Source organism: Eleutherodactylus coqui, chromosome 6 (genome assembly GCF_035609145.1).
Source record: "Eleutherodactylus coqui strain aEleCoq1 chromosome 6, aEleCoq1.hap1, whole genome shotgun sequence".
Taxonomy (NCBI): domain Eukaryota; kingdom Metazoa; phylum Chordata; class Amphibia; order Anura; family Eleutherodactylidae; genus Eleutherodactylus; species Eleutherodactylus coqui.
Genome location: NC_089842.1, coordinates 20042752 through 20067149, shown reverse-complemented (window position 1 = coordinate 20067149; position 24398 = coordinate 20042752). Strand labels below are relative to the sequence as shown.

The following is a 24398-nucleotide window of genomic DNA, read 5'->3' as shown; positions in this document are numbered from 1 at the left end:
CCTCCTCCAACAATGAAAACATTCTTGGCAAATGCCTTTGCATTGGTCCGTCTGGTGGCAGTCCAAGAATTTCACCTTTAACGACACAATAAGAGAGGCCCCCCACCACCTCCCCGCCACGGCCCACTTAATCCTGGCCACATTCCGAAAACCAACTAAATAAAACTGCCCTACTAGGTCCGCAGTCGCGACCAGTTTCCCACCAACGCGGTTACTGTTAAGGTACATATTACCAGTCTGACTGGGGCATGCAGTGTGGGCCGAAGCCCACCTGTATCAGGAGCCTCGTGTGGCGCAGAGTGTAAGCTCTCGCCTACAATCTGGAGGTTGCAAGTGCAATCCCCACATGATTCAGGTAGCCGGCTCAAGGTTGACTCAGCCTTCCATCCTTCCGAGGTTGGTAAAATGAGAACCCTACTTGGAGGGGGGTAATAAGTAATAATTACCTGAAAGCGCTGCGGAATAAGTTGGCGCTATACAAATACCATGATTTATTTATTTATTTATTTTACCTGTATTGTATCGGACGTTAGCTCTGCTGTGCAGGGCACTGCAATAGGATACATTTATGTACCGCCGGTGGGTTCCAGGGAGCCACCCATGCTGTGGGTCCACAGAGACTTCACATTAGGGATTTGTACCTGCCTGTGTCTATGTATTAAAAACCCCAGTCTGACTGGGGTATGCAGTGTGGGCTGAAGCCAACCTGCATTTAATCTGATGTTACCTCAGCTGTGCTGGGCAATGCAATGGGATTTATTTATGTACCGCCGGTGGCTTCCTGGGACCCAGCCATGCTGTCGGTCCACACGGAGTTGTACATGCCTGTGTTTACTTATAAAGAACCCCAGTCTGACTGGGGCATGCAGTGTGGGCCAGAGCCCACCTGTATTTAATCTGACGTTAGCTCTGCTGTCCAGGGCACTGCAATGGGATTTGTTTATGTACCGCCAGTGGGTAACAGGGAGCCACCCATGCTTTGGGTCCACACGGACTTCACATTAGGGAGTTGTACCTGCCTGTGTCTACTTATAAAAAACCCCAGTCTGACTGGGGTATGCAGTGTGGGCTGAAGCAAACCTGCATTTAATCTCACGTTACCTCAGCTGTGCTGGGCAATGCAATGGGATTTATTTATGTACCGCCGGTGGCTTCCTGGGACCCAGCCATGCTGTCGGTCCACACGGAGTTGTACATGCCTGTGTTTACTTATAAAGAACCCCAGTCTGACTGGGGCATGCAGTGTGGGCCAGAGCCCACCTGTATTTAATCTGACGTTAGCTCTGCTGTCCAGGGCACTGCAATGGGATTTGTTTATGTACCGCCAGTGGGTAACAGGGAGCCACCCATGCTTTCGGTCCACACAGACTTCACATTAGGGAGTTGTACCTGCCTGTGTCTACTTATAAAAAGCCCCAGTCTGACTGGGGCATGCAGTGTGGGCCGAAGCCCACCTGTATTTAATATGACGTTAGCTCCTCCATCCGGTGCACTGCATTGGGACAAACTACAGGAGCAATACAGCGCTAATGAGACGTGCACAGCTACGCTAGCATAGGAGTCCGCTGTAGGCCCGTGATTGCTGAGGGTTTGTGCAGAGGCCTATGCCCTGGGTGCAGTGAAAGTTCGCTTCCTGCCTAGCCATGTTTTGCCGCTCAGATCAATTTTTTGTTCATGTCTTGGGCTTCCTAGGACCCACCTATGCTTTTGGTGCAAACTTAGTTCCCATTGCGGTGTTTGACCTGTCTGGCACAAAGGCACTGACTGACTTGGGTAGGGGCCAGAGAGCTGATGGCTTTCCCCTTGCAGTGTGGATTGAGCTATGCGACACCTTGACAGAATGAATACTGTGTGAACATGGATTCCCCATCGCTATGCCCACATTTGCAGCTCCTGACGGAGGTGGCACAGGATTGGATTTCTCATTGCTTCTGTACAGCATTGTGGGCTATCGCCCTGCCCCTTTTAAAGAGGGTCGCTGCCTGGCCCTGCCAACCCTTTGCAGTGTGTGCCTCCGGTTCCTCCTCATGGCAGACACACTTATAAATAGACATGAGGGTGGTGTGGCTATGAGGCCAGCGTGTGGCATGAGGGCAGCTGAAGGCTGCACAGGGGCACTTTGGTGTGCACTGTGGACACTGGGTCATGCGAGGGGGGTTGGGCAGCATGTAACCCAGGAGAAGCGGCAGGGGTGTGTCCCGCAGGCAGTGCTTGTGCTTAGTTGGAGGTAGTGTGGTGCTTAGCTAAGGTGTGGCTTACTAATAAGGGCTTGCCCGAAGTAAAAATTGTTAGGGGGGGCCCACTCTTGCTGCTAGTGTGGCTTAATAGTGGGACCTGGGAACCTGAAATGCAACTCAGCCTGTTGCCCCTCGCCTGCCCTATCCGTTTCTGTGTCGTTTTCATCACTTTCTTGGGTTTTCCAGATTTTCACCAATGAAAACCTTAGCGGAGCATGGCTGATATACAAAAATGCTCGAGTCGCCCATTGACTTTAATGGGGTTCGTTACTCGAAAGGAACCCTCGAGCATCGCGGAAAGTTCGACTCGAGCAACGAGCACCCGAGCATTTCGGTGCTCGCTCATCTCTATGAGTAATCTAAACTCTTTTGGCTTCTGTGCCATATCTTTATTAAACTCCAAATTTATAGCATACTCACTAATTCCTGGGTAAATTATGCCGCCGGTTCCTGGTGTTCCTGGTATTCCAGGTATTTCACCTGTATCAATTAAAAATGGAATATTGAAAAAGGTTGCATTGCTCAGTATGTTTTGAATAAAATGCTGCTTTAAAAAGGATTGAAAATCGATTATACATACTGATTCCTCCTTTAATTGCTCCATTTATTCCAGGTATTCCACCTGCAATTAACATTAAAAAATGTTAGAATAGCATTTATTTTTAATTCAAAAGAATCCATTTTTTTACGTTTTGGAGTAGAGATGAGCGAGCATACTCGCTAAGGCAAACTGCTTGAGCGAGTAGTGCCTTATTTGAGTACCTGCCCGCTTGTGTCTAAAGATTTGGCTGCCGGCAGGGGGGTGGGGAGCGGCGGGGGAAAGCGGGGTGGAATGGAGGGGAGATCTCTCTCTGACTCTTTCCTCCCTGCTCCTCCCTGATCACTTCCACAACTCACGGCTCACCCGCGCCGGCAGCCGAATCTTTAGAGATGAGTGGGCCGGTACTCGAATAAGGCACTACTCGCGCAAGTAGTTTGCCTTAGCGAGTATACTCGCTCATCTCTATTTAGGAGTAGTCTTCTACTTTAAATTCAAATGTTCACATTGACCATGCATATTTTCTCAAAAGTTGAATACTTGCTGTACATGGGAAGATTTGTTCTACTGTGTAAGGCAATCACTCAGAATATCTTTGATCTCTACATGACCCACATCTAAAAAAAACTTTAAAAAGACAACCAAGTTTTAAAACTGATTTTGACTCCATTTCTTTTAACTGCAGAGACTTTGCTAAAAAAAAATTTAATTTGGAGCTTTCGTTAAAATGTTTGTGCCATAATGGGGTAATAAAGGACTCCAAATGTTTTATCCTCGCACACTAAATGCCAATATCTATCGGCAATCCGTTTAATCTGTGTATGTTTCACACTATAATGTAAAACCAACTTGGCTACCTTCCCATTATTACTATTACTATCTCTTACTCTATCCTATCTAAGAAATCTGGCTTTATCTAATATTTAATCTTTAGCAAAGGACAGGTTCAAAACATCCTCCAGGTACTACTTTTCAAAAAATACCTTGTTAAATCCACAACTTTGGTGTCAAGTGCCTCGTTCTTAGTTTAAACATATTTCAAACTTTTACATAGTCTGAGTGTCAGGCTTAGGAACAAACTCAGCAGGTGGTAGGTATGGAAAAATATATATCCCTGTCTAGTTATTGGATTACGAAATCTGTTAAACTCCAATTCATAGCCGATTTCTTTGATCTCTAGATTTAAAAATTTAATCATATCTTAACTGATATGGGCAACAAATCTTTAATTACGATTAGAGATGAGTGAGCACTCGCGTGCTCGGTACTCGAGTCAAACTTTTTGTAATGCTCGAGAGCTCATTTCGAGTAACGAACCCCATTAAAGTCAATGGGGGACTCGAGCATTTTTGTATAAATGATGACTTTTAAAACACCAGAAAACATCAGAAAGTAATGGAAACACCACATAAACGGATAGGGAAGGCCAGGGGCAGCATGCATGGCTGCATCTGAGGCTCCCAGGTCCCACTATTAAGCCAAAATGGGGGAAGAGCCTGGCGGTCACCCCCCTAACAATTTACTTGGGACAAACCCTCATTAGCAAGGCACATGCACTGGCACATCTTAGCTAAGCACCACACAACCTGCAACCAAGAACAATCACTGCCTGCGGATAATACCGCTGTCTCTTTTCCTGGGTTACATGCTGTCCAACCTTCCGCACGACCCTGCGTCTACAGCGCACACAAAATTTTCCCTGCGCAGAGTTTAGCTGTCCTCATGCCACATGCTAGCTTGTTAGCCACACCACCCTCATGTCTATTTATAAGTGCGTACTGGATGAGGAGGGACCGGAGGCACACACTGCGGAGTGTTGGCAGGGCCAGACAGCAACCCTCTTTGAAAGTGTGGGCGATAGCCCACAATGCTGTTGAGAATTGATGATAAATTGACGTACGATCATCATTCCAATCCACTGCCACCTCCGTCACAAAATTGTCAGGAGCCGCAAACGTGGGCATAAGGGGGACTTAGGTGCCATACCAGGCACAGTTAATTCTTCCCCCCAGGACCTTGGTCTCTGCCCACACCCTCAGTAATCGTGGCCTCAAGCAGACTTAGATATTAGTGCAGCTGTCTCATTAATACAGTAACGCTCCTTTTGTTTGGCCCAAACCACTGTCTCAGATAACTGTGGTAACACGAGAGAAAATACATGTTGCCCACCGCTGATCCCCAGACCCCAAGCAGGAGGAGGTGGCATAATAAGGCCGAGAAACCATGACCAAGGTAGGACCCGCAATACTTTGTGTGGAATGTATGTGAGCAGGCCCTGGGTCAGGCTCAGTCCCAGCCTCCACCCTGTGTGACCCAAGGTGCCGTGAGTTAAATAGCTATGGGAAATCCATGTGTCCCCACACACTTAATTCTATGTATGTGTCAGGCAGCTGAACACTACAATGGGAAACCTTTGTGTAACCGCAGTATAGGCGACCCCAGTAGCATTTCTGTAGCAAGAGTATAGGCAAACCCCTCAAACCTTTCAGTACCAAGTGTATAGGCGGACCCTAGTAACATTTCTGTAGCAAGAGTATAGGCATACCCCAATAACATTGATGTAGCAAGAGTATAGGCGTACCCAAGTAACATTGATGTAGCAAGAGTATAGGTGGACCCCTGTAATATTTCTGTAGCAAGAGTATAGGCGGACCCCAGTAACATTTATGTAGAAAGAGTAAAGGTGGACCCCAGTAACATTTATGTAGCAAGAGTATAGGCGGACCCCTGTAACATTTCTGCAGCAAGAGTATAGGTGGACCCCTGTAACATTTCTGTAGCAACAGTATAGGCGAACCCCTCAACCCTTTCAGTACCAAGTATATATGCGGACCCCAGTAATATTTCTGTAGCAGGAGTATAGGCGGACCCCAATAACATTTACTTAGCAAGAATATAGGCAGACCCCAGTAACATTTCTGTAGCAAGAGTATAGGCGGACCCCAGTGACATTGATGTAGCAAGAGTATAGGTGGACCCCAGTAACATTTATGTAGCAAGAGTATAGGCGGACCCCTGTAACGTTTCTGTAGCAAGAGTATAGGTGGACCCCAGTAACATTGATGTAGCAAGAGTATAGGCGTACCTCAGTAATATGATGTAGCAAGAGTATAGGCGGACCCCAGTAACATTTCTGTAGCAAGAGTATAGGCGGACCCCTGTAACATTGATGTAGCAAAAGTATAGGTGGACCCCAGTAACATTTATGTAGCAAGAGTATAGGCGGACCCCTGTACAATTTCTGTAGCAAGAGTATAGGCGGACCCCAGTAACATTTCTGTAGCAAGAGTATAGGCAGACCCCAGTAACATTGATGTAGCAAGAGTATAGGCGAACACCAGTAACATTGATTTAGCAATAGAATAGGTGGACCCCAGTAACATTTCTGTAACAAGAGTATAGGAGGACCCCAGTAACATTTCTGTAGCAAGAGTATAGGCGAACCCCAATAACATTTATGTAGCAAGAGTATAGGCGGACCCCTGTAACATGTCTGTAGCAAGAGTATAGGCGGACCCCTGTAACATTTATGTAGCAAGAGTATAGGCGGACACCAATAACATTTATGTAGCAAGAGTATAGGTAAACCCCTCAAACCTTTCAGTACCAAGTGTATAGGCGGACCCCAGTAACATTTCTGTAGCAAGAGTATAGGCGGACCCCAATCAAATTTATGTAGCAAGAATATAGGCAAACCCCTGTAACATTTATGTAGCAAGAGTATAGGCGAACCCCTGTAACATTGATGTAGCAAGAGTATAGTTATACCCCAGTAAAATTGATTTAGCAAGGGTATAGGCGGACCCCAGTTACATTTCTGTAGCAAGAGTATAGGGGCACCCCAGTAACATTTCTGTAGCAAGAGTATAGGCGAACCCCTGAAATATTGGTATACCATGAGTGTAGGCGAAGGCCGGAAAAATTAGTTAGATAACAGTTTAGGCGAGGGCCAGAAAAATTGGTGTGCCAAAAGTACAAGTGCACCCCTGAAAAGTTGCTCAACCATGATGGCAGGTGAAACCCATTAACTTTTTTTTAAAGATACAGCTCGCTGTTGCTTAATTTGTAACAGAGCCTGGAGGGAGCCCTCCAAAAAATTTGGTTAAAACCTTTAAAAATTGTAAAAAAAAACTTTTAAACAGAGCCTTTTGGCCCGCAGGAAAAAAATGGCAGTTCAGTGTGATGACATGCTGTTTTAGGAGGAGGAAGAGGAGGAGTAATAATATCCGAGAGTGATTGACGTAGCTAATTCCCCCTTTTTTGGTGGTGATAGAGGATGCATTTTTCTCCTGTTGCAGCAAAAAGAATCAATAGGTTTCTTCCCGCCGGTGGAGAAGAGAAGTCTGGGGAAATCCAGGCTTTGTTCATCTTTATGAGTGTAAGCATGTCGGCACTGGCAGTTGACAGGTGGGTACACTTATCCGTGATGATTCCCCCAGCTGCACTAAACACCCTCTCTGACAAGACGCTAGCGGGAGGGCAGGCCAGCACCTCCAGGGCGTACAGAGATAGTTTGTGCCATGTGTCCAGCTTTGAAACGCAATAGTTTTATGGAGCAGAGGCATCACGGAGGACGGTGGTACGATCGACTATGTACTCCCTCACCATCTTTTTACAGTGCTCCCTCCGACTCAGCCTTGACTGGGGAGTGGTGACACAGCCTTGCTGGGGAGCCATAAAGCTAGAAAAGGCCTTGGAGAGTGTTCCCCTGCCTGTCCTGGACATGCTGCCTGATCCCCTCCTACTTGGCCCTCGGAACTGCGTCTTCTGCTACTAGCGCTGTCAGATGGAAACTTTAGCATCACTTTTTCCACCAGGGCCTTGTGGTATTGCATCACTCTCGTACCCCTTTAAGGAAAGGTTCTCCTTATACCGTGGGTCGAGAAGGGTGTACACCCAGTAATCCATGTTGGCCAGAATGCATCTAACGCGAGGTTCACGAGAAAGGCAGCCTAACATGTAGTCAGCCATGTATGCCAGGGTCCCAGTACGCAACACATCGCTGTCCTCACTAGAAAGATGACTTTCAGGCTCCTCCTCTTCAGCCCATACATGCTGAACAGATGAGATGCAAGCAGCATGGGTACCCTCTGCAGTGTGGCCAGCTGTCTCTTCCTCCTCCTCCTCCCCCTACCCCTCCTCCTCATCCTCCAAAACGCCCTGAGATATAGACATGAGGGTGGTCTGGCTATCAAGTGACATACTGTCATCCCTCATCTCCTTTTCCAACCGCAAAGCGTCGGCCTTTATGCTTAGCAGCGAACTTCTCAGCAGGCAAAGCAGCGGGATGGTAACGCTAATGATGGCCGCATCGCCGCTCACCATCTGGGTAGACTCCTCAAAGTTTCTGAGGACCTGGTAGAAATCTGCCTTCTATGCCCACTCCTCAGTAAAGAATTGCAGAGGCTGACTACCACTCCGTCACCCATGTTGGAGTTGGTATTTCACTATTGCTCTACGCTGCTCGTACAGCCTGGCCAACATGTGCAGAGTAGAATTCAGCGTGTGGGCACGTCGCACAGCAGTCGGTGTTCTGGCAGCTGAAACCGACGTTGCAGGGTCCTCAGGGTGGCAGTGTCCATGGTGGACTTGCGGAAATATGCGCAGATGCGGTGCACCTTGCCGAGCAGGTTAGACAAATGGGGGTAGTTTTTCAGAAACCGCTGAACCACCAGATTGAAGACGTGGGCCAGGCATGGCACGTGTGGGAGGCTGCCGAGCTGCAGAGCCGCCACCAGGTTACGGCCATTGTCACACATGACCATGCCCGGTTGGAGGCTCAGCGGTGAAAGCCAGAGGTCGGTCTAGTCTGTCAGACCCTGCAACAGCTCGGTGGCCGTATGCCTCTTGTCACCTAAACTGATTAGTTTCAGCACGGCTTGCTGACGCTTGCCCACTGCTGTGCTGCCGTGCCGCGCATTCCCGACTGTTGGTGATGTGCTCACACTTCTTAATTGAGAGGTAGACGTGGCGGAGGAGGGGGAGGTTTTGGAGGAGGTGGCATAAAATGCCGCAGATACCAGCACCGAGGTAGGAACTGCTATTCTGAGTGTGGTTAGGACGTGAGCGGTCCCAGGCTCTGACTCAGTCCCAGCCTCCACCAGGTTCACCCAATGTGCCGTCAGGGAGATATAGTGGCCCTGCGCGCCAGTACTTGTCCACGTGTCTGTGGTTAAGTGGACCTTTCCAGTAACCGTGTTGGTGAGGGCACGATTTATGTTGCGAAAGATGTGCTGGTAGAGGGCGGGGATGGCACACCAGGAAAAATAGTGGCGACTGGGGACCGAGTAGTGCGGGACCGCCGCGACCATCATGTTTTTGAAAGCCTGCATTGCCACAAGCCTGTACGGCAGCATCTCCAGGCTGATTAATTTGGCAATGTGCACGTTTAAAGCTTGTGGGTGGCGGTGTATTTGTGCTTTCGCTCCAATGCTTGTGTTAACGACAGCTGAACGCTGTGCTGAGAGACATTGCTGGATGGAGTGAAGGACGGTGGAGGTGAGGGTGTGGGTGCAGGCCAGGAGGCGCTCGTGCCTACGTCCTGGGAGGGGGATTGGATCTGTGTGGCAGGTTGGGGCACAGGGGAAGAGGCAGTGATGTGACCGGAGGCGGTGAATGGCCTTCGTCCCACCTTGTGGGGTGCTTGGCCATATATATGCCAGCGCATGCTGGTGGTGCTGAGGCTGGTAGTGGTGGCTCACCGGCTGATCTTGGTGTGACACAGGTTGCACACCACTTTTCGTCAGTCGTCCGCACTCAAAAAATATCCACATCTTTGAACACCTAGCCCTCTGCACGGAGGCTTGCCACAAGGGGGTGCTTTGGGAAACAGTTGGGGGATTCTTTGCTCTGGCCCTGCCTCTACCAAACGGTCTGGCTGCTGTACTTGCCTCCCCCTCTGAAGCTCTGTCCTCAGTAGGCTTAGCAAACCAGGTGGGGTCAATCACCTCATCATCCAGCAGGTCTTTCTCCGAATCCTCTGACGTACTGCCCCTACTACTACATCACTGATAGACAACTGTGTCTCATCATCCTCTTCCACATAAAGCACTTGAGACAGTTCCTGGAAGTCCCCAGCCTCATCACCCAGACTCTGGGAACTTTCCAAAGGTTGGGCATCGGTCACGACAAACTTCTCATGTGAGAGAGGAACCATTTTTTTTCACTCAGGGCAGGGACCCGAGAACAGTTCCTTGGAGTCTGCCTGCTCAGAATATGTCATTTTTATGGAGTCAGGAGGCTGGGAGGAAGGAGGAGCAGCCAGAGGATTCAGATTTGAAGTCCCTAGGCCGGGAGTAGTGGACTTCGTAGAAGACTGGGTGGTTGATACATTGCTGGACGTATTTTCTGCCATCCACGACAGGACCGGCTCACACTGCTCAGTTTCTAATAAAGGTCTACCACTGGACCCACAAATTGTGATATGAAGCTAGGGAGCCCAGAAACTTGCCTCTCTCCTAATCCCTCAGCAGCTGGCTGTGATTCTTCACGCCCAGGAACTCGGCCTGTGCCAACACCCTCACTTGGACGCCCGCGTCCTCGAACCTTACCCCTACTTCTCATCATGGTGGATTAATAATTGAGCAGGGCCCAAATAAATTACCCCACTGTACAGCGCTGACAACTGTGGCTAATTCACCGCACACTGAGACTTGTAGATAGCAGAGGCTATATGCTGTGACTTGAAAAAATTAACCCGCTGTCTTGCGCTGATACCTAGGGGCAATTTACTGCTCACAGAGACTTGAAGTTAAGAGAGGCTGTATGGAGTGGGAGAAGACTGTAAAGCTAGTGGATAGTGCTGGTAACTGTGGCTATCTCAATCCCCCAAGGAAAGGGTATTGTGAGACGCTCTGCACAGTGGCAGAGCTGAAATAGTTTGGTGTTAAATTACCTCAGTTTAATGCACTGCAGGCTGAGAATGCTATTAATGAAAGGCTGGTAACCGGCCTAGAAGCATAGTACAAAAATTGGTGCACTACTGCTCCCAGCCAACCACAACTGTAATGCACACGGTAAGATGTAGCCCTAAGAAGGAGCGTTGGGGCTCTTGTACGGAGGATCAGGACTGTAAAACTTTCCCTATAGAAGCAGCTCTGTCCTTAAACTCTGCGTTATGCACTGCACACACAGAACGGTATAACTGAACTACTTTGCAATAGGCTAGGAAATGTTAGAGTGCAGTTTCACAGTGAGAGCTGCTTGTATGGCACTGCAGGCTGAGAACGCTATTACTGAAAGGCTGGGAACCAGCCTAGATGCGTAATACAAAAATTGGTGCACTACTGCTCTCAGCCAGCCACAACAGTAATGCACACTATGAGGAATAGCCCTAAGAAGGACCGTTGGGGTTCTTGATGACAGGATCTTACTCTAACACTTTCCCTATATCAGCAGCAGCACTTTCCCTAACCTCTGCCAGCATGCGTCTGAAGCGAGCCACGGGCAGGACCAGTTTAAGTACTCGGCGGTCCCCTGATCGGCCCAGCCACTCACTACTGTGGGGAGGGAGAGGGCTGGCATATCACAGCAGGAAGTGGTAATGCCTTCCCCGCATGTCTATTGGCTAGAAAATGTCGCTAAACATGCGGTGAAGGAAATGTAATCAACTCGAGTACCGCGTGGTGTTCGATTCGAGTAACGAGCATCTCGAATACTCTAATACTCGAACGAGCATCAAGCTCGGACGAGTGCGCTCGCTTCTCTCTAATTACGATCACTAAAATTTAATCCTTCAAAAAAAAATCTATTTGATCCATTAGCTCCACCCCATAAAATAAGTACATCATCAATATATTAATGCCAGAGTACCAAGTCTACCTCCAGCTTTGGAAGATTAAACCACTCTCCCAATTCGTCAAAAAAAATTGCCATAGCTGGCCACAGACATGGGAGCCCATGGCAGTACCAGATCTATGACAAAAAATTAACACTGAAGTCAAAATCAATTATAATTATGGGACAATAAAAAATGAATCATGAGTAGAGATGAGCGAACGTACTCGTTTCGAGTAATTACTCGATCGAGCACCGCGGTTTTCGAGTACTTCAGTACTCGGGTGAAAAGATTCGGGGGGCGGGGGGAGGCGTGGTGGCGCGGGGGGTAGCAGCGGGGAACAGGGGGGAGCCCTCTCTCCCTCTCCCCCCCCTCCCCGCTGAAACCCCCCACTCACCCACGGCGCCCCCCGAATCTTTTCGCCTGAGTACGGAAGTACTCGAAAATCGCGGTACTCGGGCGAAAAAGGGGCGTGGCCGAGTACGTTCGCTCATCTCTAATCATGAGTGATCTAAACTCTTTTTGCTTCTGTGCCATATCTTTATTAAACTCCAAATTTATAGCATACTCACTAATTCCTGGGGAAATTATGCCGCCAGTTCCTGGTGTTCCTGGTATTCCAGGTATTTCACCTGTATCAATTAAAAGAAGAATATTGAAAAAAAGTTGCATTGTTCAGTATGTTTTCAATGAAGTGCTGCTTTAAAAAGGATTGAAAACTGATTATACATACTGATTCCTCCTTCAATTGCTCCAGGTGTTCCAAGTGTTCCACCTGCAATGAACATAAAAAAAATGTTAGAATACCACTTTTTTTTTAATTCAAAAGAATCCTTTTATTTACATTTAGGAGTAGTCTTCTACTTGTCAGAAAATTGTCAGAGACGCTCGTAGCCATTGCTCTGAACATGAAAATATTATTACTTTAAATTCACATGTTCACATTGACCATGCATATTTTTCTTGTAAAGTTGAATACTTGCTGCACATGGGAAGATTTGTTCTACTGTGTAAGGCAATCACTCAGAATATCTTTGATCTCTACATGACCCACATCTTACAAAAACAACCGAGTCTTAAAACTCAGCTTAACCACGTTTCTTTTAACTGCAAAGACTTTTCAGTAATCAAAATTTTGACTTTTTTATATTTTTGGGTGACAACAGGGAAATTAAGGACTATCTATCAATAATCTATCTAATCCATGTATTTTTCACATAACAAAGTAAAACCAACTTGGCTACTTCCCCATTATTACTATTACCAACTTCTGCACTATCCTCCTAAAGAAATGTGGCCTTATCTAATGCTTTACTTGAGTAAAGGACTAATTTGGAACATCCTTCAGGTGTTACTTTTACAAAAAAAAACATGTTACACTCCTGTTACCATGCGGCGGTTGCTGGTACCCCCGGGGTGGTGGGGTGTTGGGTCCCGCGGTCGGATCGAATACCCCCGGCTTGTGGTCCGGCTGCCGGGGGCGCTTGTGCCTGGCCGGAGTGGGCGGCATGGTGCTGGTGGTGGGCGTGCACCTGTGAGTGCTGCTACCGTGCACGAGCTCCCTTTTATTATATTCTGCTGGGTGTTGGCTGTCTCCCTCTCTCCGCCCCTGGGCGGAGGCTTTTGTTGAAAGGTCGGGCAGAGACTGGCAATCACTGCCAGTTATTGGTTTCTCTCAGTGTGCTAGCTAGTCTGCCTCTGTTGGTCTCCTACTTCTGTTATCTTGTCTGCTATACTTTGCTATTATCCTCCAGGTATTTCCATCTGCCTCAGTTCTGCTTAATATTGTTCATGTTAGTTATTTACATCTGCCTTTTCTGTCAGTATTCTACCCTTTCCATCCAGGAACGCCAGCATCCCTTTTTCGGTCCCTAGTGATAGTACGGACTGCCACCCAGTTGCCTGACTGGGGTTAGCCAGAAGTGGAGGCAAGTAGGCAGGGACAGGGGCTGTGGGTGAGATCTAGGGCACCCGGGGTGGATTATCAAGGGTAGTATACCGTAAAATAATAACTGGCCCTTAAAATTGCGATCCAATGGAGGCCATGAGTACCCTCACAGGTCAGTTGCAGGATTTGGTGGTCATAATCCAAGACCTTTACGGTCATATGGTGGCCCAGGAGCAGTGGGAGTTAGTGCATGTTTCTGCCACCCCTTCAATTCCTGAGCCCAAGTGTCCGCTTCCTGAGGTATTTTCAGGGGAGAGGAGCAAGTGTTTTGTTTTTCAGCAGGCATGTAGATTGTATTTTCGGATGGGGGGCGGCTCCTCCGGCTCAGAATCCCAGAAAGTTGGATTGATTATCTCCTTACTTTGGGGTCCCCCCCAGACATGGGCCTACTCCTTACCCGAGAGTTCGGCTTGTCTGCAGTCAGTTGATTTGTTTTTTCGTGAACTTGGAGGTATTTTTGATGAGCTGGACCATGCAAGGTTGGCGGTATCCCATCTCATGTCTCTACATCAGGGGCAGCAGTAGGTAGAGGACTATTGCTCTAAATTTAGACTGTATGCAGGTGACACCTCTTGGAATGATAGCGCCCTTAAAGATGTGTTTTAATGGGTCTTTCTGATGCTGTCAAGGATCTACTCATTTCTCAACCCACTCCCGTGACACACTCAATGATGCGATGGAATTGGCGGTCAAAGCTGACAGGAGGCTGAGATCTAGAAAAGAGGAACGTCAGGCCTGTAGGGCTAGGGAATCTGGCAGACTCACTCCCACTTCTCCCATGCCAACTTCTAGTGCCGAGCCTATGGAAGTGGATGAACTAGGTCCCGAGGAATAGCGATGCTTCCGGATGACTCATCGTCTCTACCTCTACTGTGGGAGAGCCGGACATCGTGTAGCGTCTACAACATCAGTCTGAACCGGCGGAAAACTTCAGATCCTAGGCGATCTTTGGGAGGATTGCCTAGGATCACAGGTACTCCCTAAGTTGTTGGTGCCTTGTCAGATTGGCTTCCACAATTTCACTCGGTTCGGTCAAGCTTTTATTGATTCGGGTGCTGCAACAAATTTAATTAGTTTAAGTTTTGTCAGACCTCTGATGATTGAATTCTCGGCATTAAAGATTCCCATACGCTTCACTAGTATTGATTCTACCCCTGTGTCGGCTGGGGTTGTACAATGGAGGACTCCCATTTTACAGTTCACTGTGGGTGTTCTCCATTCTGAGAATCTGTTGTTCTTGGTAATGGAAAGGATGTCTGTTGATGTAGTGCTTCGTATGCCCTGGTTGGCACTGCACAATCCCTGATTTGATTGGTCCACTCAGGAATTGACACATTGGGGGTTGTCCTGTCATAGTCACTTAGCTACTATATCCATGTGTTCAGCAGATACCATACTTATTCCTGAGTATATGTCTGATTTTTATGATGTATTTTCCAAGAAACCAGCTGAGACTTTGCCTCCCCATAGGGAGTGAGACTGTGGTATTGATTTGATCCCCAACAGTTCCATCCCAAAGGGAGCTATTTTCAATTTGTCTGGGCGTGAGCACGAAGCCCTTGAGTTCTATATTTCGAAGTCTCTGGCCAAATGACATATCAGGCCATCCAGTTCCCAGACCATCCAGGTCTCTTATTTGTAGAAAAGTAGGATGGGACTCTGAGGCCTTGTGTGGAGTATCGGGCTTTGAATAAAATTACTGTGAAGAACCAGTGCTCCTTGCCCCTGATTCCTGATTTATTGAATCAGGTGGTAGGGGCAACTGGTTTTCCAAATTGAACTTAAGGGGGCTTACAATTTAATTCGCATCCGAAAGGGAGATGAGTGGAAGACCACGTTCAACACCTCGTTCGGACATTTTGAATGCCTAGTCATGCCCTTCAGATTTTGTAATGCCCCCGCTGTGTTTCAGGGATTTATGAACGCGGTCTTCCATGACTTCCTGGGGGTATTTTTGGTCATATATCTCGATGACCTTCTGGTGCACTCCCCAGACTGGGATTCACATGTGCGGCACCTGAGGCTGGTTCTGACCCGTTTGCGTGAGTACCAACTTTTTGTCAAGTTGGAGAAATGCATTTTTGGTACTAAACAAGTGTCTTTCCTTGGTTATGTGATTTCACCCACAGAGATTCAAATGGAGTCTGATAAAGTGGCAGCAATCTCCCAGTGGGTCAGACCAGATAACCTGAAAGCTTTCCAGCGGTTTTTAGGTTTCACAAATTTCTACCGTAGATTCCTTAAGAATTATTCTGTTATTGCTCAACCCCTGACCGATCTTACCAAGAAGGGTGACACTTGGTAAGATGTTTGCCAGAGGCCCTAGAGGCTTTTAGTCATCTCAAAATGGCATTTACTGCTGCCCCGCTGCTAGTACAGCCTAATGTGCGGTGACTGTTCTTTATTAAGGTCAATGCCTCTGAGGTGGGGGTGGGGGCTGTATTGTCTCAGGAAGTCAGCAGGAGACCTGGATATAGTCCATATGCGTTCTTCTCGCGGAGGTTCAGTTCGGCGGAACATAGCTACAACGTGGGTAATCGTGAGTTGTTGGAGATTATATGGTCTCTAGAAGAGTGGTGTCACCATCTTGAGGGGTTAAGGCATCCCATTACTGTGTATACTGATCATAAAAGCTTGGTATATCTCACCAATGCTAAGAGACTCACAGCTCGTCAGGCCAGGTGGGCGTTGTTTTTCGCCAGGTTTAACCTTGTCGTTACATATATTCCAGGGGACAAGAGCATAAAGGCAAACACCCTCTCACGGAGTTTCGGTTCGCCGGAAAGTGAGACAGTAGCTCCCGAGAATATCTTGGCACCTGGGGTGGTGGTGGCAGCTGCAGAATCTGATCTAGTTCCTCATCTACAAAATTGTCAGCAGGATGCTCCCTCGGGGTTGCCGGAGGGCAGATAGTTTGTGCCAGAGACCTTGCGTCTCAGAGTCATTGAAGAGTCTTACTCATCTGTTCTCGCAGGCCATCCGGGGGTTCAGGGGACTCTGGATCTTTGTACTAGACACTACTGGTGGCCAGGCAGGTCTCGGGAGATCCACGACTTTGTTAAGGGATGCTCTGTCTGTACACGCAGTAAAAGTTATCGTCGTCATCCGGAGGGGCCTCTGAGACTGTTACCAGTGCCTTTTCGTCCGTGGTCGTATTTATCGGTAGATTTTATCACCGATCTACCTGAGTCTCAGAAGTTCACCACTATCCTAGTTGTTGTAGACCATTTCTCACAGATGGCACATTTCGTGGTGTTAAAGAAGCTACCTTCTGCGATAGAATTTTCCAAGATTTTTGTAAAAGAAATCATTCGTCTACATGGAGGTCCCAAGAACATTGTATCTGATCGCAGTGTTCAGTTTGTTGCGCAATTTTGGCGAGCCTTCTGTAGAAACCTGGGAACGTCACTTTCCTTCTCGTCAGCATTCCACTCGCAGACTAATGGTCAGACTGAGTGGAAGAACCAGGATATACTGCAATATTTGCGGTTGTTTGCTAGCAAAAAGGCTCATCGTTGGGCAGAATTCCTGCCGTTGGCAAAGTTTGCGCTAAACAGCGGTACTTGTTCTTCCATTGGGTATCTCCATTCCTTTGCGTATATGGTCAGCATCCTCGCTTCCTTACAGCTATTTCTACTCCGTCTGCCTGTCCTGCAGCTGATGTTGCCACAGATGCACTGCAGGGGGTATGGAAAGAAGTACAGAATAACTTGGAAGCAACAGGGGCTCGTATGCAGTTGCATAGTGGGAGGAGTCTGTCAGTATCTGAACCTTACAGGATGGGACAGAAGGTATATTTGTCTACTAGAAATCTCAAATTGATGGGTTCATAGGGTTTTTCATAAGTCATTATTGAAACCTTTTGTCCCTTTGTCCCTTTTATCCCTATCTCTTACCTTCTGTTTCAGGATGTGTTGAATTTGTTTAGTAAAATAGCAACAACAATTTCTTGTATGGATGGCTTCCTACAAGCGTGTTTTTGTGCGTGCATACGCGCGAACAAAAACACTCTTCTATTAGAGCCAATGCATTCCCTTTAGTGTGTTCACATTTGCGTGTTCTACAGGTGTGTGCCTGTAAAGATAGGACATGCGTGCACCATAGGGAATGCACGCATTGTCTTCAATGGAGCCACGGCTGTTGCCGGTGGCTCCATCGAAGACAATGGTCTGCCAGCACCCCTGAATTGTTTTTCAGGGAAGGGCTTTACATATAAGCTCTTCCCTGAAAAACAAAAATTTTAGTGTAAAAATAATAAAAAAAATACTTACCTGACCGCCACTGCCGTGTCCCCGCGGGGATAAAGAACACATCTGCAGCATGCAACAGATGTTTCCTTCATCCCCACGAGGAAAAAGAATTCCCTGCTGCACCTGCCACTTCTGTGACAGATGCAGCAAAGGAATTCTTCATCCCTGCGGGGATTAAGGAAACATCTGTCGCATGCGGCAGTTGAAGGAAGGTGAGTATGATTTTTTTTTAAATTTCAACACTACTTTTCCTTGTTTTTCAGTGAAGGGCTTATATTTAAAGCCCTTCTTGAAAAACAATTACAGGATGCTGGGAGCTGGATCCCCTGCTGCAGCTGTCATCTGTGACAGCTATGGTAGGGAATTCTTTATTCCCTGCAGGGATGAAGAATTCCTTTGCTGCATCTGTCATAGATGTGGCAGGTGCAGCAGGGAATTCTTTTACCTCGCAGGGATGAAGGAAACATCTGACGCATGCGACACAAAAGTGACAGACAGATAAGTATTTTATTTTATTTTATTTTTTTTTACACTAAAATTCTTGTTTTTCTTCAGGGAAGAGCTTATATGTAAAGCCCTTCCCTGAAAAACAATTCAGGGGTGCCGGCAGACCATTGCCTTCAATGGAGCCACCCAAAACAGCCGTGGCTCCATTAAAGGCAATGTACAGACCCTCATAAACGCGTGTTTTTGCATGTACAGGGGTGCGCACCTATATACGCACAAAAACACGCTTGTGTGAAGCCACCCTAAATCTTATAGCAGGGATATCTATAGATCTCTTACCCAGGTAGGGCTTGGGGTATGTATGTAATATGCTGTATAGGTTGAGCCCATTAACCTGTGTTGATCATGTTTACTTCAAATAACCTGCTGTGTAGTAAAATATTTTTGAACATAAAATGTAACTTTTATTAGTGTTATTTAAATTTAAGGCACTTGAAACACAATAGTCAATAGATAGCTGGAAAGTGAGGCTACATGGCCGTGCAGTATCTCACAGTGTGGACCAGCTATCATGACAGATACTCCCCTTCCATCACTAGACACGACGAAAATAGAAAAAAAAAATCTTCTTGACCTCCAATACTCTGAAAAAGACCCACAATGTTGATGTTGTGACATGTCTTTAGGAGTCATTTAAATAACCTGTCACTTAGTAAATACGGTGGACAGTAGAGAATAAATAATAATTTTAAAAAAATCATAGCAGATATATTAAGGTTCAGTCCATTATATGTTGCTTGTCAGGTAGGTCATCCCATGTACTTGAAACCACCATGTAAGTACACTAATCAGACACCTCCTGGAAGCTCACATGGGATCCACCTTGGAATTTGCTTAAGAAGATAATCTCAATGCACATCAAGTGCTTGTATGGTGACAGAACAAAATAATGATCTGTCTGCCCTCAATTAAGGGCATTGGAAAATAAAAAAACATGCTCCCAATGTGCCAAAAACACATTGGTATAGCTGGGGAAAAATCTGGGTACCAGTTCTGTGACCAAATGGCTGGTTTTAGAACAAACTTAGCAGGTGGAGGGATGAAATAATTTATATCCCTGTCTTGCTATTGGATGATGAAATGTGTTACACTTCAACCAACAGCCCACTGCTTTGAATTCTAAATTCAAATATTCATCCCTAACTTAACTAACAATGGCCATCAATCTTTAATAGTGATCACTAATATTTAATCCTTCTAAAAAGAAATTGAAATCCATTTATAATGCTTAGCTCCACCCCATACAAAAACAACATCATCAGTGTATCACCGCCAGAGAACCAGGTCTATGCCTAGCTTTGGGAGAGTAAAAACATTTTCCCAATGCGCCAAAAACAAATTGGTATAGCTGGGCAAAAATCTGGATCAAGATATTGGTATAGATGGACAGATCTGTGACCAAATATTCTCACTCAAGACAAAAATAATTATGAGTCAATTAAAAATAATCATGAGCAATATAAACTCTTTTTGCTTCTGTGCCATATTTTTATTAAACTCCAACTTTATAGCATACTCACTAATTCCTGGGGAAATTATGCCGCCAGTTCCTGGTACTCCTGGTATTCCAGGTAATTCATCTGTATAAATTAAAAAGGGACTATTGAAAAAAGTTCCTTTACTCTATATGTTTTCAGTGAAATTTTTATTTAAAAATGTTTGCTAATTGATTATACGTACTGATTCCTGCCTGAATCGCTCCTGGTGTTCCAGGTAATCCACCTACGTAAAACAAAGAAAAAAAATTGAATGGCATTTCTTTATAATCCAAAATAATCCAATTTTTTACATTTAAAAGTTGTCTTCTTATTCCTAAAATTGTCAGAGACACTCCGAGGTTTTTCTCTGAATATGAAAATAAAGGAATGTTTCCAAACATCCTCCAGGCAATAATTTTCCAAAAAACACCCTCTTAAATCCAAGGTAGGTGGCTGGCTAATATTTCTGCTAATTGGTGGGGTCCAGGTTTTGATGAAAATACTCACCCAGCTCGTTCTTTATCACTGGTGGTATATTTGGGTTTCCAGGCAGTCCATCTGTTTGAATTTAAAAGAACATGCTGTATTAGTAAAAATGGTGATATTTGCACAACATTTATTACAGTAACATAAAATACTTAGTGGAGTGTGCTAGGCAGTTCTGTCACGCCTCTATTGATTATGCCACATCATAAAATGCATACATATACACCAATAATGTGACAGATATCTATTACAAGCGCAGGACATTTTATAACTCCTCTTAGCCACACACCTTTGTGACATAATAAAATAATTCTAGGAAGGGACCAAAAAACTCAATTTATTTGAATCTTTTTAACATTTTGAGATGGAATTTTATTATTATTAATACTATTATTATATCATAAATCACAAATTACTATGACAAAATACAAACTCCACTATTATATTCACCCCAATTTTATTTTGTTTTGCAATAGATTTTTTCTTGTACATAGAAACACTCACTTTGTTGTCCATCCCATACTCCGGGAAACTCACCTGCATTGATAAGAAAATGAATATAAATATTTTCCCCAACAAATAAAATTTGCGCTTCCTCATTTATGTTCTCTTTTTTTATTAATCGATTAGACACGTAGATCATGCTATATGTTTCACATGTAAACATATATTTACATTGTAGAAATTTGATCATACTCCATTAGCTTTATTTTAATATATGAAAAAATAGCAATCACACATAACTTACTCCAATCCTTCAGGGTGCATTTTGGTTTTCCCACTTGTCCAAAAATTCCTCCTATTTTGAGCAAAAGTAAAGAAAAAAAATCTAATTTTGACATTTAATTAAAATAATAGAAAAATGAAAATAATTAACTCTTTAACTACCAGTTATTTATCAAGATTTCAATTTAGTTTTTTTTTCATCCTTGCATCTCAAGAGGCATAACTTTTTAATTTTCACACTAACATAGTTGTATGTGGCTTATTCTTTGCAGACATAGTTGTATGTGGCTTATTCTTTGCAGGGCAAGTTGTTTATTTTAATGCTACCTTTTAATGTACCATATAATCAGGTAAGCATATATTTGGCAGTCGCCTTACTACACTCACCAGCAGAGCTTTAAACAATATAGGAAGGCAAATGAAAAGCCAGGCAAAAATATAATGCTTATTAATACATTTGAGAACCTTATTATTAGAAGTGGAAAGAAACAACAAAGAAAAAAAATCTGAAGAAAAGTGGAGGAGCAAGAGACACCGATTACAAACTAAAATGTTTTTACACAAATGCACAGAGCATGGGAAACACACAAGAAGGATTGGAGCTTCTAACACACGAAGAGAAACATGATGTCATAGGCATCATGGAAACTTAGTGTGATGATACGCAAGATTGGAATACAAGGCTTTAAGGATACAACTTATTTAGTAGAAGCAGACATAAGAAAAGAGTAGGAGCTATCGTGTTGTATGTTAGGAAAGCATATCTCTCCACAGAGATTTAAGCATCAGAGCATGGTAATTCTGTAGAAACTGTTTGGGTAAGAATACAAGGAGAGAACAACAGAAAGGACACCATTGTAGGCATTTACTGTAGGCCACCAGGACAAGCAGAAGATTTGAATCACCTTTTTCTTCATCAAGTGACCAAGATCTCAAAAAAACATGACATAGTGACTATGGGAGATTTTATCTATCCAGACATTTGTTAGGAATCTCCCTCAGGTAAAAGTAATGGGTCTAACAAATTCTTATCGGCTCTTGCTGACAACTTTATATTCCAAAAGGTAGAAGAGAAAACAAGGGGATCTGCTATCTTGGACCTAATTCTTATCAACAGGGAGGGAATGGTTGAGGAAATATGGGTGGCTGGGACCTTAGGAGGCAGTGATCATGCTATCCTTGAATTTTGGATAACAAGGGGAGGAAGACCTGAGAAGACTCAGACCTCAAGGTTGGATTTCAAAAGGCAGATTTTAATGGATTCAGAAATAGGATAGGAATAATCCAATGGCTGGATGTTCTTAAGGACTGAAATGTCCAAGAAGGTTGGAAAATATCGTGAAATTAGATTCTCAAAGCACAATTGTTCATACCCACCCTGCATCTCTGTGATATATCCACATGGTAGCACACCTCTGAAGAAGGCTGGTTTGAAACATGCTTTGGGGGTTTATTCCCTGTACTATGATGGAACTCTGAGGAGCTTTATACTCTTTACAGGTAATTAAAACCTTTTGCATTTTTTATGATATGCATGTTGTCTTTCCCTCTTAGATAGCGGTTATACTAGAATTACATGCATGGCTTTTGCCCTAATCACACCTGATGATGTACATTTGCATGGACTTGTGTTATGCTCTCAGGGATTCCTACCATTATGTGGGGACTTTTGCTTCAATGGTTTTTATATATGCGTGTATTTCTGTGTCCTTTTTTTCTGGATATATGACTTTCTCATATTTGATAAATATATGTATTTTTACAAGTCCTGCCCTCCTGTTCGCTTTTCTTCTGATTGATATATGCTGTCGAAAAGAGACTTTTTTTGTTATGTGCATGGGTTACAGGAGAGAGATATTATCTACACCTGATATATAAATTATTGATTTATGATGCCCTGCAGCTTTGTTAAACTATTGATATTAGTCTTGCATATCTGTGTTGAATCTAACCATCACTAAAAAATGTGGCCTCTTTTTAATTTCAAAACTTTGACCATAATTCATATTCCTACAGAAAAATGATTATGTCAAACTGCTGTATAATGGAGATATTTTTCCCTAAAACAATAGCTTGGAGAACAGAACATTCCCATAAAACATTTCCATACATAAGTACCATATGGCAGTATATAGAGTGTCTGAAGGATTCAATATTAGAGTTGAGCGAACATACTCTGCCTAGCTTGATGCTCGTTCGAGTATTAGCGTATTCGATGGTGCTCGTTACTCGAACGAGCATCAAGCCGTGTTCGATGCCGCCCCAGTTTTTGGCTACTCCCCTTGTAGTAAATGGGGATCATTACTCGAGTTGAGCTCTCGACTTTTAAGAAAAGCTCGACTCGAATAACGCGGTCCCGAGCATTTGGGTGCTCGCTCATTTCTATTCAACATGTATTCACACAGAAACCAATGCCATGATCAATGCAGAGTCAAGAAGAGATGTTTTTGGAAATTATTCCTGAAAGGTTTACAAATAAAGTACAAAAACATCTCAGAACACCCGAGGATCAACAGATTCCTTCAGCTTCATCTCAGCTGTTTATGATAGAGTGATTGAGAAAATTTAGATTCAGGAAAGAAAAAACACAACTATTTAAGAGTTATATCAACACTCAGACTCAGAGGAAAAACACCTGAAGGATAGGGCAATGTAATTAAACTTACCCGTCAGGTCCTGAATGTTTACTATCTGACCGCGATATGAGAAACATTTGCCTATATAAAAACAAAAAAATCCAATTTTCTTCCAAAAATATTCATCGTTCTGTATCACAATTGTACAATTTATCAGATCATTTACAAAAATTCATTTTTATAGCTCTTACACGATAACATTTGAGAGAATATGAAGATGAGGTTTGACCTTGGGGGTCAACTGCATGACTACATACTATTGAGCAGAGATACATTAAAGGGGTTGTCCCGCGCCGAAACGGGTTTTTTTTTTTTTTTAACCCCCCCCCCCCCCCGTTCGGCGCGAGACAACCTCGATGCAGGGGTTAAAAAAACAAACCGCTCAGCGCTTACCTGCATCCCGGCGGTCCGGCGTCTTCATACTTACCGGTGAAGATGGCCGCCGGGATCCTCTTCCTCCGTGGACCGCAGCTCTTCTGTGCGGTCCATTGCCGATTCCAGCCTCCTGATTGGCTGGAATCGGCACGTGACGGGGCGGAGCTACACGGAGCCGGCATTCTGCACGAGCGGCTCCATTGAAGAGAGCAGAAGACCCGGACTGCGCAAGCGCGGCTAATTTGGCCATCGGAGGGCGAAAATTAGTCGGCTCCATGGGAACGAGGACGCTAGCAACGGAGCAGGTAAGTAAAAAACTTTTTATAACTTCTGTATGGCTCATAATTAATGCACAATGTACATTACAAAGTGCATTAATATGGCCATACAGAAGTGTATAGACCCACTTGCTGCCGCGGGACAACCCCTTTAATTATGCTT

At 44.9% G+C, this 24398-nt stretch overlaps 1 protein-coding gene across 1 annotated transcript in view; it reads right to left on the bottom strand.

Annotated features, from left to right (window-relative positions):
- LOC136633501 (collagen alpha-5(IV) chain-like) overlaps positions 1 to 24398 on the bottom strand; it is a 191095-nt gene that overhangs the window by 153202 nt on the left and 13495 nt on the right. Inside the window, exons 4-11 of the mRNA XM_066609262.1 lie at positions 23613 to 23663; positions 20969 to 21019; positions 20725 to 20757; positions 20242 to 20292; positions 19937 to 19978; positions 19777 to 19836; positions 12285 to 12326; positions 12124 to 12183 (exon numbers count right to left, since the gene is read on the bottom strand). Of these exons, the coding sequence (XP_066465359.1) occupies positions 12124 to 12183; positions 12285 to 12326; positions 19777 to 19836; positions 19937 to 19978; positions 20242 to 20292; positions 20725 to 20757; positions 20969 to 21019; positions 23613 to 23663 (390 nt within the window). The remainder of the gene's footprint in view (positions 1 to 12123; positions 12184 to 12284; positions 12327 to 19776; positions 19837 to 19936; positions 19979 to 20241; positions 20293 to 20724; positions 20758 to 20968; positions 21020 to 23612; positions 23664 to 24398) is intronic.